This window comes from Trachymyrmex cornetzi, unplaced genomic scaffold, assembly GCF_001594075.2.
Source record: "Trachymyrmex cornetzi isolate Tcor2-1 unplaced genomic scaffold, Tcor1.1 scaffold83, whole genome shotgun sequence".
Taxonomy (NCBI): domain Eukaryota; kingdom Metazoa; phylum Arthropoda; class Insecta; order Hymenoptera; family Formicidae; genus Trachymyrmex; species Trachymyrmex cornetzi.
In genome coordinates, this window is record NW_017300169.1 from 45,312 (window position 1) to 60,237 (window position 14,926).

At 35.2% G+C, this 14,926-nt stretch overlaps 2 protein-coding genes across 2 annotated transcripts in view; one reads left to right on the forward strand and one right to left on the reverse strand.

Annotated features, from left to right (window-relative positions):
* The window catches only part of fat-spondin (extracellular matrix protein f-spondin), a 14,560-nt gene extending 7,252 nt beyond the window's left edge, over positions 1-7,308 (forward strand). Inside the window, 9 exon segments of the mRNA XM_018519639.1 lie at positions 1-160; positions 326-612; positions 982-1,385; positions 3,281-3,452; positions 3,615-3,861; positions 4,147-4,330; positions 4,904-5,067; positions 5,142-5,327; positions 5,516-7,308. The exon segment at positions 1-160 is cut by the window's left edge and continues 12 nt beyond it. Of these exon segments, the coding sequence (XP_018375141.1) occupies positions 1-160; positions 326-612; positions 982-1,385; positions 3,281-3,452; positions 3,615-3,861; positions 4,147-4,330; positions 4,904-5,067; positions 5,142-5,327; positions 5,516-5,596 (1,885 nt within the window). The 3' untranslated portion in view covers positions 5,597-7,308.
* Positions 7,309-9,513: 2,205 nt separating this feature from the next.
* Positions 9,514-14,926, reverse strand: part of Trpgamma (Transient receptor potential cation channel gamma) — a 133,541-nt gene continuing 128,128 nt past the window's right edge. Inside the window, exons 16-19 of the mRNA XM_018519666.1 lie at positions 14,102-14,327; positions 12,058-12,435; positions 10,693-11,214; positions 9,514-10,003 (exon numbers count right to left, since the gene is read on the reverse strand). Coding sequence (XP_018375168.1) covers positions 9,843-10,003; positions 10,693-11,214; positions 12,058-12,435; positions 14,102-14,327 — 1,287 coding nt within the window. The 3' untranslated portion in view covers positions 9,514-9,842. The remainder of the gene's footprint in view (positions 10,004-10,692; positions 11,215-12,057; positions 12,436-14,101; positions 14,328-14,926) is intronic.

Consider the following 14,926-nt stretch of genomic DNA (forward strand, 5'->3'; position numbering starts at 1 on the left):
TTCCGGATGCGTCATTTTTACCGCGATGATTTTGGAGAACAACGTACGATGGTACGCAGAAGATGGTGCTCTCATTAAGATTATTTGCGAATTGACAAACACGGAAGTCGATAGTGTAAACGAAACCAGATGTTGCGCTTGCGACGAAGCAAAGTACTCGGTAAGATATAAAATATTTCGACAAGTTTGTGAGAAATATAAAAATTAATATAAAAACTTTACATTTTTTCAAATTTTATAAATAGCACAATTTTTGTTTTTATTTTAATTTATATCGACGTTACGATGGCAGATGCATAAGATATGATCAATCTTATCTTTTCAGCTAACTATGGAGGGCATTTGGTCGAATAGAACGCACCCGAAAGACTTCCCATTTTCTGCCTGGTTGACTCATTTTAGCGACGTCATCGGTGCATCACACGAGCCAAATTTTTCCTTCTGGGGTAGAGATCATGTTGCGACGGATGGTTTTCGACAATTGGCTGAGTGGGGATCCGCGACGGGCGTGGAAGCGGAATTGAGAGACAAAGCCAGGCACCTTAGGACGCTTATTAAAGCTGCCGGTCTATGGTATCCTAATGTTAATACAAATACAACGACGAGCTTTAGGTAAATAGTTTGCTTATAAAATATGCATTTGGCAAAATATTAAAATCATTTGATTTCAATAATTATCATAATGAAATACTTATGTATAATTTTCATAAATTTTATATTTTAAATAAATTATTTCAAAAGAATATTATCAAAAAAGTTGGGATAATAAAAACGAAACAGTTGAACACGCGTCGCCATTATACACTTTTTAAATATCTATATTGGATTAAGACATTGATTTTTTAATATTTTCCCTAAAAATAATAACAAGATTTTCAACAATTTAAATACATCAAATTCAATCTCGATAATCTTTAATTTTATAATCTTGAATAATCTTTAATTTTTTAAAGTATCAATTTTATTTTTATTACTTTTCAGGGTAAATCGAGGACATCCTCTTCTCTCGGTGGCTTCGATGCTGGGACCTTCTCCCGACTGGGTAGTAGGAGTAAGCAAATTGAATCTATGTCAGAAGGACTGCACCTGGACGAAGAGTGTGATAATCGATCTTTATCCTTGGGATGCCGGTACCGACAATGGTATTAGTTATATGTCGCCGAATTCCGAGACGAAACCACGCGAAAAAATGAAGCCGATAACGACACTCTATCCAGAGGATCCGCGATCACCATTTTATGATCCGTCCGGTAGGCCCATGCACCCACTGGCCAGATTATATTTAAATCGGGAGAAAATTATTCCACGCGGATGCAGCGAGGAACTTCTGCAGCAGCAAGTAACTGATTTAGAAGTGGCTGAAAATACTGAGGATACGTCAAGACGTACGCATGTTATGTCGTATTTTTAATAGTCGATCTTTTTTGAAAAGAATCACTCAGACTCAGAGAAAAACAAAGTGATTAACTATAAAGTAAACTTTATAAAAAAAAACTAAAAACATAGTGATGACAATAAGTTTTATCAGGGTTGGGAAAGTTACTTTAGAAGTTATTTATAAGTTACTTTTTAGATGACCTTATATGAGTTTATTACAGAAATTGAGCATAAAAAGTAATACAAAATTGGAGTAAATAATAAAATATAATAATCGAGATGTTCTCTATAAAAAGTAAAATATCCGAATTATTTATTTGTACTCAATTTCCATAATAAAAAGTAACTTATAAATAACTTGTAAAGTAAGTTTTCCAACCCTGTGAGTTTTATGTGTAGAATTAATATACATATAGTCGAATAAGAGCTATTTTACAGTTACAATAATTATGAAAATTTCTATGTTAATCTCTATATTAATTATACATACAAAATTTATCTAATTATCGTCTGTCTTTTTCTCTAAGCGCAATCTCAGAGGAACTTAGAAATAATTCTTGTTAGTGCTTTATCATCTATTACGATATTTGCTCATCCACGAGGGTATGTGAAGTTAGCACCCCAACTATAGTACTCAGAAGTTATGATTAGAGTTCCCGTTTCTTTTTGACAAGACAAAGAGTTCTATATAATTTATAACAAGAGATCCGCTTAATAAGTATTTTTAAACAATTTTTAAAAAATGGGGTGCTAACTTTTTATCGAAAATCGAGATCCAATAGTTCTGAGCAGCCCAATAGATTCATTTCGTGAATATCTAGAGTTTCTGATACATAAAAAAATTTTTTGAAAAATAAAAAAGAATTAAAAATTTTTGAAAAGTCAATTTTTAGCTACAATATTTCTGAATGGAGTTCCTACTTCCTTTCAACGATAAGAAGAGTTCTCTGTATTTTTTAACTCGAGATTCCCTTAATAACAATTTTTAAGCAATTTTTAAAAAATGGGGTGCTAACTTCTTATCGAAAATCGAGATCCAATAGTTCTGAGCGGCCCAATAGTTTCATTTCGTGAATACCTAGAGTTCCTGATACATAAAAAAAATTTTTGAAAAATGAAAAAAAAATTAAAAATTTTTGAAAAATCAATTTTTAGATACAATAGTTCTGAATAGAGTTCCTGCTTCCTTTCAACGATACGAAGAGTTGTCTGTACTTTTTAACTCGAGATTCCCTTAATAACAATTTTTAAACAATTTAAAAAAAATTTTTTTTTATTTTTCAAAAATTTTTTTTATGTATCAGGAACTCTAGGTATTCACGAAATGAAGCTATTGGGCCGCTCAGAACTATTGGATCTCGATTTTCGATAAGAAGTTAGCACCCCATTTTTTAAATTGTTTAAAAATTGTTATTAAGGGAATCTCGAGTTAAAAAGTACAGAGAACTCTTCGTATCGTTGAAAGGAAGCAGGAAATCTATTCAGAACTATTGTATCTAAAAATTGATTTCTCAAAAATTGTTAACTTTTTTTTTATTTAAAAAAAATTTTTTTATGCATCAGGAACTCTAGGTATTCACGAAATGAAGCTATTGGGCCGCTCAGAACTATTGGATCTGGATTTTCGATAAGAAGTTAGCACCCCATTTTTCAAAAATTGTTTAAAAATACTTATTAAACGGAACTCTTGTTATAAATTATATAGAATTCTTTGTCGCGTCAAAAAGAAACGGGAACTCTAATCAGAACTCCTGAGTACTATAGTTGGGGTGCTAACTTCACATACTCCATCCACGATATTTTAATGACATTTTCAAGTCAATAGAGATTTTGAGTTTACTCTTCATTAAAGTTTGTGAACTTCATTTTCATAATTTAACTTCATTTTACTTTGAATTTTAAGCGGAATGCCAGACGACGGATTATTCACCGTGGTCGTCGTGTTCAGTAACCTGCGGCAAAGGCTTAAGGATGCGCACGAGGTCGTATAGAATGCCGGAGAAAGCTGCTATGTTCAACTGTAACAGACAGCTGGTTTCGAAGGAGATGTGTGTTGCGTCTATTCCTGAATGCTCGTGAGTGCGTTCACGATTCTTTTGTAGCATTTTAATGAAGATTGAAATATTGTCGAAGCCCAATAAGAATGGAATTGACGCGACTATAATATGTATTTCATGGATCAATCGCTAAATAAATTTGAATCTTCATGCATACGTGAGATCGACATGTTATTTCAGGGAGGAGGAGGAGAGTGAAGATGATATAATTTCGCCGCAGAGCGATCCACTTTGCGAAACCACCGAATGGAGCGAGTGGTCCGAGTGTTCGAACACATGCGGGATCGGTTTGAAAATGCGAACAAGGAAATTCCGCGATCGTCGCGGTCGCAAACGGTGCCCGCTCGTGTCGCTCGTCGAGAAGGAGAAATGTATGGAACCACCGTGTCAGGCGGGAACGGAAGAATTGCTCGATCCTGTGTGCAAGGTGCGGATTTTCAAAATCTATCTTGCCGCACACTTAGAGAAAAATATAATAATGGCAACTATAAAAGTGTCAACTATACAACTTTTATATGTAAAATTAATGCACATGTTGAATGAACCATGTATTTTATAGTTATTACAAACGTAATTATTTTGTTTAACCATGTATATGAATTTTACGTATAAAATTCGTATTGTTACCACCTTTATAGTTGCTATGTCTTTTCTTTGAAGCAATATAAAAATTCATCGCATAATAATTTACACAATTTGATAACGATTTAAGGTGACAGATTGGTCCGATTGGTCGCCATGTAGTGCTTCTTGTGGCAAAGGTGTGAAACTGAGGACCAGATTACTGATGGTTGACCCATCGCTGCAAGCGGAATGCTCCTCGCGCGTGGAATTACTCCAGCAAAGGCCGTGTCTCATTCAGTCGGACTGTACATTTGACATGGCAACGGCAAAAGGTAAAAAACATAAGAAATTTGAATGTTTAAAGAACAAGGCTTTTTCCTTACAATTAAGATTAACCCTCCGGAGTTGATGTTAAAATCTATGACACAGTTATTGACGCAGGGTTCGTAAGACCCATTTAATTTGTGTTGATTGAAAAACATTAATGAATTTCAACAAACCAAGTTGATATAATGCGTACAAAAAAAGAATGAATACTAAATTTATTTTAATAAGAATAATACAAATTTGTAGATGTAACATAAAGAAAATTGAATTATTTGATATTTTTGTATAAAACGGCAATTACCATAATAATAGATACAAGAATTAAGAATTAACAATAAATTCGAATGTAATAATGTATTTTTTATCTAACATTACTTCACAGAAAAAACTGATTACTTTTATTTATCAGAATCTGTGTTATTAAAATAATCACATAGAGGGTCCAATGGACCCACCGTTATCTCCGGAGAAATACAATTGAGTGGGTCCAAGCTTTCCAGCTCCGGAAAGTTAATCTTTGCAACATGCATCAATTTTTGCAGTAGCTTCTGAAAATTATTATATTTATCTTTTTACAGTCGTGTGTATGGAGGATGTAGATCCCGGCCCGTGCAGGGGTTACTTTCAGAGGTGGGCTTTCAACCCGCGGAAATTAATGTGTGTATCCTTCGCGTACGGCGGATGCCGTGGCAACCGGAATAATTTCCTAACGGCGGATGAGTGTAGCAATACCTGTGATGTTGTAAGTGACAACATTTCATTAAAAGTCAACACGCGCGAGCAGGATGGAGATGTCATCTCAATTCTCGTTCTCAGGTGCGAGTTGCTCTTACTGGCCAGGCTTTTAACGAGACTATAAACCGAGATCAAACGCCTACCGACTCGTTGACTCCTCCTCCGCCACCTCCTCCCGTGGATTGTGTGGTGACTCGTTGGTCAAATTGGTCACCGTGTAGTGTCACTTGCGGCGTTGGTCGTGTCACAAGTTATCGTACGATCGAGGTAAGCTAATTGGCTTCAGGCTGTTAGGCGCGTTATTAGTATTTGCGGAATTTGCGGTATACGTGGCTCGCTGGAATAACATAAACTGTTGTGCCAGTATTATTAACAAAGTATGACGAAGCTTTCGTACATACATAACACTGTTACGAGACCTTTCCTGATAATATCATATTGGTCTATGCAATTAGCGAGAGGCTGCAAATGGTGGTCGTCCCTGTCCGAAGAAGCTGCATCGTCGTTATCGTTGCGAGCTGGCGCCGTGCGAATGACAAATCGACAAGATGCTCTTTACTGATATTTAAATTAAGATATGAATACATAGTAGATTAAGGAATATACTTAGGCAAAGGATTCTGTCAAAAGAAGATAGTTTAATTACATCTGCAAAGAGGTAAATCTCTGTAAATTTTTAATCTTATTGTTAGAACGTACGAGACCTAAGCCATATACACGAATGCATAACGTGGATTATTGTGTCCCGTGCGCAATTTGATTATTTCTTATATTTCTCCGCTCCCGATGCTTTTCCTGTATGCCAAAAAGCTTTACGGTAACGAAAAATTAATTTGATTAAAAATGTTTAAGTATCAAAAACCATTTTAGATTATCGTGTGTATTGCGAATAAAATATTTTAATAACTTTACACGTTTCACTTTGCAAAGCGATCCACGTTGAACATTCAACAAATTAATATTAATTGATTGATACAAACTATCAATGTACATTACTGCCAGTTCTCTATTGCCAATATTTGTCGCCTTTTAAAGTAATCGCGTTACAAACATTCCACGCTGTATTCTTTTTACAAAGTGCTGGATACGAAATAAACGGATTATCAGAATAAATGATATTTTATTAATAGTTATTTGGTTTATACCGCCTGCCAACTCCCATCGAATTTCAATCGATACTACAAAACGCGGAATCGATATAATTGCTTTATATCGGATGGAACGTTTGTCTCCAATAACATATCCGTGCAAATTTAATGTATCCGAATCCCGTCGTTTGCAAATTAATATTGCGTCCATCAAATGAGATGGTTAACCGTAATATTAAATTTGTGGTGCTGCACGATGGAAAAAATAAAGAAGAACCTTTTTGAACAATTTGCTAACGTTTTGATACAAATGGAAAACGCGGAAATTAAATTCGGAGCTGGATAACCAATTTATTCTCACCTCTCGTTATTCTCGCGTTCTAGCTGCACGTTTTTTAAATGATACGTCGTCTCGAGCAACATATGGATTGCTCGAGCGATTAATGCTGTGAGTGTCACGTCTGTTATTCTTATGTTCCGACGCATAAATTTCTTACGTAGAAATTCATGCGTCCATAATTCACTACGGGCTCTGAATTGCGATCAGCTGTCTTTGGAAGATGTCCAAAGTCGCGTGCAACTCCAAGAAGTCTTTTGACGCCGTAGCGACTTTCTATTATTTTTCGTATGTTTTCGCGCATGAAGTCGCATGTGACGTAGAAACACGAACAAATGGAACTACTTTATGCATCTATAATCGTAAGAAAATTCGATTGGATTCGCAGGACTGTCGTTTTATTCAAATAATTCCGTTTTTATTGTAATAATTCCGCGCTTTATCTTGCGCTTATTGAAATCATTGGTTCCACTTGCGTTTTGTTCGTTTTTCTTTCTTTTCTTTCACAACAAACACTCGCTACTTATCACCAATTGGGAAATCTAGCTTCACACAGTTACATTAATAATCTCATATAAATAATACACGTGGTATAATGACAAAATCACTATACATCTACCAAGAACGCCAAACCGTCATATTATGTTTTTGAGATTATACATTAGAGGTGTGCAAATAGTTCGAATTAGAATCGAATAGAATCAAATTATAATGAATTCGATTTGATTCATTTTCGAAACTGAGATTCAAAATCGAATAAATTCGAAATTTCGAATCATCGGTGGTTCAATTTCAAATCAATCACCTATTTTATTTACTTCATTTATGCATGGCTCTCTTAAATCAAACGTGATTTATTTTCGTTTATTTGAAAAATCTGAAAATACTTTATTACTTTTAAATTAGCTTTTAATGTAAATCCGGGACAATTTGATTTTAAATCGATTTGTTTTCGAATCAAAAAGATTCGATTCGATTCGATTTGACGTAAAAATTTCAAATCCGATTTAATTCGTTTTCGAACATGTATGTTATTAAAGATTCAATTTGATTCGATTCGACCTCACAAATGCTTGATTTATACATCTCTATTATACACTAGCTTTCTATGCAATTAAACAATACAATTTTCTATTATAGTGTAATATAGGATTTTTCAACCAACAGTGTGCCACGGTAGTGTGTCACAAAGGATCTCTCCAAGAGTGTCACGAAAAGATAAAAAAAGTAAATAAATTTAAAAATAAGTAAAAAAACGAGTGAGGTACAAAGTAAAAAGTATTGTAAAAAATTGTGAATATTACTTAAATTATCTTGTGTTTACTTTAACTTTTCATTTTAACCAAAATGATATCGTCATTGTTATATAGTCTCACTTTTAATACAATAAAATAAAAACTTTGGAACCTTACTTTTTATTTCTGTATATTGTTTTGAAGGTATCTGACAATATATCTAAGCTGAGCATCGAAATTTGCATTTAATATTGTATCTCAACAAGTTTGGATCGTTATTTAATGCGCTGCGAATTCAACGAGATTGAAAAATGCTGATGTAATGCAGCATGCAACTTCTTAAATTCATCAAATAACTCGTTTAAAATTTACTTTTGCTTAAATCGCTAAATTATTTCGCTTAATTAATTCGCTCAGATCCTGTTGACCCTATTTCATTTAAAGAAATATTACTTCGGCGGTTTGACCCGCTTGGTAAATATATAGTGCTTCTCTCAATAATGATTATATATCTCTCTTATGCTGTTATCGAGATCACGAGAAGATCGATGACGAATAGGAGGACGAAACGAGCGAGCAATTGGACAGTGCCCTCAGGGCGACTTGCTCCTCAGGAACTTACCTGTGGTGCTGATCGCGCGGTTCGTTTGACATTAATGATAGTAATAATTGTTATTAACGTACATACACGTAATATCTAGGAAATAGTACGTAATATCTAGGATTCTCGTTCTTTTAGGCCACTACTCGACTATGTACTACCGGCGGGTTCTTTGGTCGTGCCACTTGTACCTGTTCTTCTGTGCCTCGCGAGAATCGATTCGATCGCTCGCCGATTTGACCTGGCGTAACGAAAGATTTAGCCATTCGATAGTCCAAATATAGACGAAGAGTTACGCGTTGGATCGTTAAAAGACAACTCGTTAACAGTTACGTGCTTGTAAATAACGAGCGATTAATTCTCGGAAATTTTGCAGAAATTTGAGACTTTAAGGATCCAGCCGCCTCTCTTTCACGCAATCTATTGTGCATATCTTACGAAGAAAAGTTATTGTATAATTGATTCTTTCAATACCGCGCGTTTGTGGCCGTTCTAAATACTATCATAGAATAAAAAATAATAGAAATCGTCCATTGGCAATGACTGATTATCGATTAGTTCGTGTGACTAGAGTGAGATAAGTATATGGAACAAATTAAAAGTATTGAAGAAACGATCGCTTGAAAGGAGCTAAGAGGCTACGAGATTCGCTCTTCAGTAGACCAGCTCTCTGAAGATACGATAGATTCAACATCTGTTTCAGGTAACGCAATTCGTCGCGTTCCTCGACAGTTAACTTATAAGATAATATAACCATGTTTTTTCCACCTTTCTGTTACGAGATCTGACTGACTAGTGTTGACTAGGCTATTTGCCGTCGACTCACACATGCTACTTCCGTTCTGGCAGTAGTAGTAATAGTAATAATTCTCAGTACAATCTACCGTCGATCGTTGCTCAAAGACTGCCGCGAGAAGGTACTGCGATCAATCATATATGATATTCCATCATCCCAACTAATTTAAAAAATAATTAAATAGTAGTAATACAAACGAGATAAAATACAATCTTGTATACAACTGCTCTGCTCGAGAAAATTTAAATTGAAAAAAAGATAAAAAAATAAATTTACTACAATACTCATAGAAACTCTCCTTCACGTGTATAAAATTAAGAATATAAAAATAAATATATATAAAATATAAGTAATAAATATGACGTACCAATAATCTTGAAGTGAAATTTTGAGCCGTTATTTCATTGAAGGAAGTATTCGTAGTAAAAGGATTGGTGAAGGGTAGAGGATGAGATCCTAATGAAAGATGGGATTTCTTCGAGATTTCCGATCGACGTCGCTCTTACGTTTAATCGGCATGGCGCGTCGCATCGCGAGAAAGGCATCATTGTGCGTCTGCCGACGTCGGGACGGTCGTGCCGCATGCGTGCGTGCATGCATGCGCGATCGTCGTCGACGTCGTTCTAGCCTCATGGCCGTTGTAAACGAAGCTCGTAGCTGAGTTCCGATTGATGCTTCCTGTGTCAGCTGGTCGGCCGCCGCCCGTTGGCGACATATCCGTTTCCTCAGAGCCAGCCGGCGGACACGTCATGGCCGGAAATCGGCTCGATGCCGGGAAGACGTTGCAGCTGTGTCGCCGATCCGTTTCGCTTTGCCGTGATCGACGTCGAGCCACTCGCCACTACGCTCTCTTCGGTGGTCGACGGTGTCAGTGGAACGATAACACCTACAAAAAGAAACAAGGATGGCCACGTTGTACATACATATATAAATTTCTTTCTTGTTTATAAATATCGCACTTAACAAAAAATTTATTAATATTATATAAATTAAAAGATTGTATGCGAAATTTTTATATGCAAAAAATAAATGTAAATTAACTCTTGATGAACAGGTCTCTGTTTAGCACATCTCCTTTTATTTTATAAACTGTGTGAGTTTGAAAGCTGGTCTATGAGATAATTTCATGTTTTATTCGATTCTGAGATCAATATGGTAACTTAACATGGTAAATATAATTTCTAAAAAATTATCTGATGATCATATAAAATATGGTTTTAGAAAATTTTTATTGCGAAATAATAAGTTTCTGATTTCAAAAACCTTTACAAAACAAGATTTGCATTAAGTTTTTTGTTAAATGAGATTCCCGTCCTTAAAGGATTAAATTTATAATTAATAAGAAACTGTATAGACATTTCCACAAGTTTAAATAACCATTTTTGATGTGCCTACATATATCCTGTTACTCTAATTTATAATATGTTCTAGTTACAAGCTCAAATAATTACTCGAAGCAAGTGGCGAACAGATAATGCATGATAGTTATATGCACGATAATGCACGTCATAATTGGTTCATCCTACACCTATATGCTCTCGTGAAACAACATCCCATGCAATAATATCAGTTCACCTTGTTGCGCGTTAATGTGCTCGCTGATGGCGATTTCGACGACGTCGAGACTGGGTTGCTGGCTCTGCGTAACCTCGTGCCGTCGAGACGTCGTTATTGACGAATGCGGCGTTAATTCGGGACCCCGAGTGGGCACGCTGCTGGCGCGTTGCAGTTGCTTCTTCGAGGAGATCCTGGCCGCCAGGACGGTGGCGACCGAAGATGTCGTGCTCGAGTCTGCGGGATTCGTGTTGGTGCTGCTAGTCATCGCGGGCGTAGATGACCTCGAAGCGGAGAACTTCTTGCGCTTCTTCCTCAGGGCGGCCAGAGCTGGGCCCAGGCCGTGGGTAAACATGTGATGCGCCTCTTGATGCTGTGCCTGATGATGTGCGTGATGAGAATGAGAGTGAGGGGGATGCTGAGAGTTTTGTACATCGTGACTAGCACCCTCCAAAGAGGACTTCGAGTCCGAGGAGCCTTCGGATCGTGAGCCGCCGTCCTCGGACGCCGGCGAATATACCGAGTCCTCAGAACGAGATCTACCTGAGAAAAAAAAATTACGTTTGTTTATTTATAAAGTAACTTCATTATTATTCCATTTAAATAAGAGATTTATATGGAAGAGAGAATCATAACTGACGATATTATTAGAATATCTAATTACTAACTGTTCAGATTAAATGCCTGTAAATTATTGTATTAAGATTTTTATGCTCGTTATGTAATTTAAACACATATTATGTATGTTTGATTCTTGTTTATTACCAGTTGTTATACCAAAATCTTACGTATTTGCAACAGTTTTTCTACTGATCAGTTGTTGTCACGTTATGTCACATCGAATTAAATACTCGCGACTGTTTCCCTTTCTCAGCTGTTCGAAAGTTACTTATTGCTTAAACGTCTTTTATCAGTCTTTTTTCAATAAATCGTAAAAGCTCATCTCTATAAGACCTTTCCGCAATCTCTCGCGCTTTCGATCTAATTTCGACATCAATTAAATCGTAAATTCTTTACAATTCTATCTCGAATACACAAAATATTAGGAAGATAGGAGACAAAAATATATTGATAACGTGTTTCAATTTAATAATATTTATTCTATAGAAATATAGAAATTGTTTATTCTATTTTCTTTTTTTTTTATTCATTCATATTTAATATTAAAAATATTCAAAATATTTTTAAAACTTAAAACTTTAAAACTTTTCAAAAACTTTATAATAATACAGTTTAAAATCATATTTCATCTTTTTAAATAAAGAGCGTACTAATATCTATCTTATACTCTCGCATTCATTCAACAAATACTATAACGGATATCAAGATGGTTGGAGAATTAGTAATATTAAACAAAATATTAATGCGAAGAAATCTTCAATTTACCGATTAGTCTGGAGACCCTTCCAGCTTTCGCAGCTTCGATCAAAGTGCCCCAACGCTTCTTCCGAGAGCTACTTCTGGTGCTGTGGCTTTGTCGCGACCCTGTAGCTAGCCCGGGTACGCTATTAGTGCTGATATGATGTGGGCTCTTCTTCGGAGTTGTGCCCGGTCCAAATATGCCACTCAGGGTTGAGCCAAATAAGTCATGATGAGAATTCTCATGCTGTGCTTGCTGAAGGGACGCGATGAATTCAGCTACGGGCGGTAGGGTGCTGCTTCCGCCCGGCTGTGGCCCGATGTTGAAACCCTTCATTAAACGCCGCTCCTTCTGACGGTTTTTCTTGCCACCCGCACCTACGGACAGCTCTTTAAGGCTACCGTCTGGGAGACAAACAGAAAATCGGCGAGCAAATCTACTAAAAAAAAAACTCAAAAACAAAAATTTAAATAAAAAACAAGAGAAAATCTAAAGTCACGTATGATAATCATAGCTTAACTAGATTATAAATAAATTATATGTTAAATTATAGTTTACGCAAATGAATAATTTTTAGTGCAAGACAAGGAACTTTTTTTAACGCACTTTGGGATGTTGAGTTTGAATTTACAGAAAAATTCTATCGAATTGAATTTTTAAGATATAGCATTTTTAAGATAGCATTCCTTTTTTAATAATTTAGATGCAACAAATGATAAGCAAGACAAACATTTTTAACAGGATTTGACGATAATTAAGAAACGTTATCAGGTATTAAGACAAAAATATGCTAATTGTAAGTAATTTCTGCTGGACTTTAATACGTGAAAGTTGTATAAAAAATCCAAAATCTTATAAAAATTGAACGCTCAATACTTCTAAGTTGTAATTTTAATAAAACTTTACTATAATTGAAAAAAAATGTTTTTTTTATAGCTCAAAAATTTGATGGAAATATTTCGATGACAGATGCAGGCTCATTATCAAAAATTAGAAAATAATCTTGCACAAAGTCTTGTAAACTGGTGTAATGTGTGTTATGTTAATTGTTCAACATATAACAAAAACTACAACAAATATAGAAATAATATCGAAAATATTAATTTAACTTTTCTTTATTTTTTTGCATTAACAAATAAGAATGAATAAAATAACTTTTACGCTGTGCTTTCTAAATTCTTCTGAAATTCTCTATCGGTTGCAAAAGTTTTTTCCTTTTAAGATGTAGTGTATGCAAAAATAAAAATTAACAAAATGTCAAAATAAAAATTAATTTAGTTTTAATATACAGGATTAAAATTAACGATTCTAGCTATTGGTTCAGCACATAGAAAAAGAGAAAATTAATAAATTAAATTAGTACAATAATTTATTTATGCAAAATTTGTGCGGATCACAAGTAAAAATTATTCTACGTATTTTCTCATTAAGGCGAATTGGAGATTTAAGCCGACGTGTTACTTACAGAGTCATCGGGTAAATTCTTTATTAGAGTAATTAGCCTCGAAAGTTCAGATGATTAATGGTGCTTTCTTTAGCTTCAAATTACAAGGGGTTACTTTTGCTCAATGACTAATGCGAGCGTTACTACGAATAAAATAATGATTGGTATTCCCAAGCAGAATCGCGGAGTTAAATTCGAAGTTTCGACGCTCCACGTGATGCGATTAACAATTTGTGGATTACCAACAACTGCGCCGTCGTTCGTATAATTCTCATCGTTAACTCGGAAACACATCCGTTCGTCGCCGCGACGAATATACTTTTTGTTTAGTATCAAAATAATGTTTAATTGCACACCTTCGAGAGACGAGGGATTAATAATTTCATTCCGCTCGCATATTTTACGAATATTCATTTTCACATTCAATAAACTCTACAACAATATTGTTCTGAGTAAACGAGAATCCGTTCCTTTCAAAGGAAATTGAAAACACCCGCGATCAATATCCGCTGTACATACACACTTGATTCTTACGGTAGCAAACACTGTGCAACTGAATCAATGCTTTCTCATGCGGGATATATGCAAGGCAATTTATTTTCTTCTCACTTTTCGTTTCGACTTACCGGTACCGCTGCTCGCTGCAGTGGAAGTGTTCATGCCGGAATTCTTCAGTATCTCGATGAGCTCGCAACGAAACGCACTGATGTCTTGTTTGATCTCGTTCACGTCATCCTCCGTGACACCCTCGCCCTCCGCTTTACGTTGTTCCACCGTTACATATCGCCTCACCAAATTTCTCATGATACTCTGATATCTAAAGTCCCGCTCGGAAGCTTGTTTGACCTTTCGCTAAGATAAAAACCAGAAATCGAGACCCTTCAACTTCCAAAGTTTTCGTTACAAAGCGCATGTTACGCTTTATATAGTACGCCCCAGATTTGTCGAGCCATTACGGATCACGAATTCTTTGATGTACTAGATTTTCCCTTAGCGAAAATGTCGAACGTTGCTACGATATATTTTCTACCATGCATCTAAATATAACTAATTATCTGAAAATATATCTATAAAATATTATACTAAATTGTATGTGTAACGATTATAAATAAAACTTCTTTAAATAAGAAACCTAAATAACCCAGTCAGAAATGATAATGGAATCGACATTGAATCGACATCGGTTCGATGTCGATTCCATTATCATTTCTGATTGGAAACACGTAAGATTTGCTATATTTAAGAAGTTTTATCTTTAATCGTTTAATAGCTTGATATAAGATTTCTTGTTATTGTTAAGAATTGTTTCTAAGTCCTTCAAGGAATCTGTATAAGATAAAAACTTCGTAAAGAAAAACTTTGTATACTTACATCTATGCCATAAGATCTGTAAATATGTATGTGCGATAACTGAATCGTTGCGACTTATAATGACAAAAACTTTCTTGAAT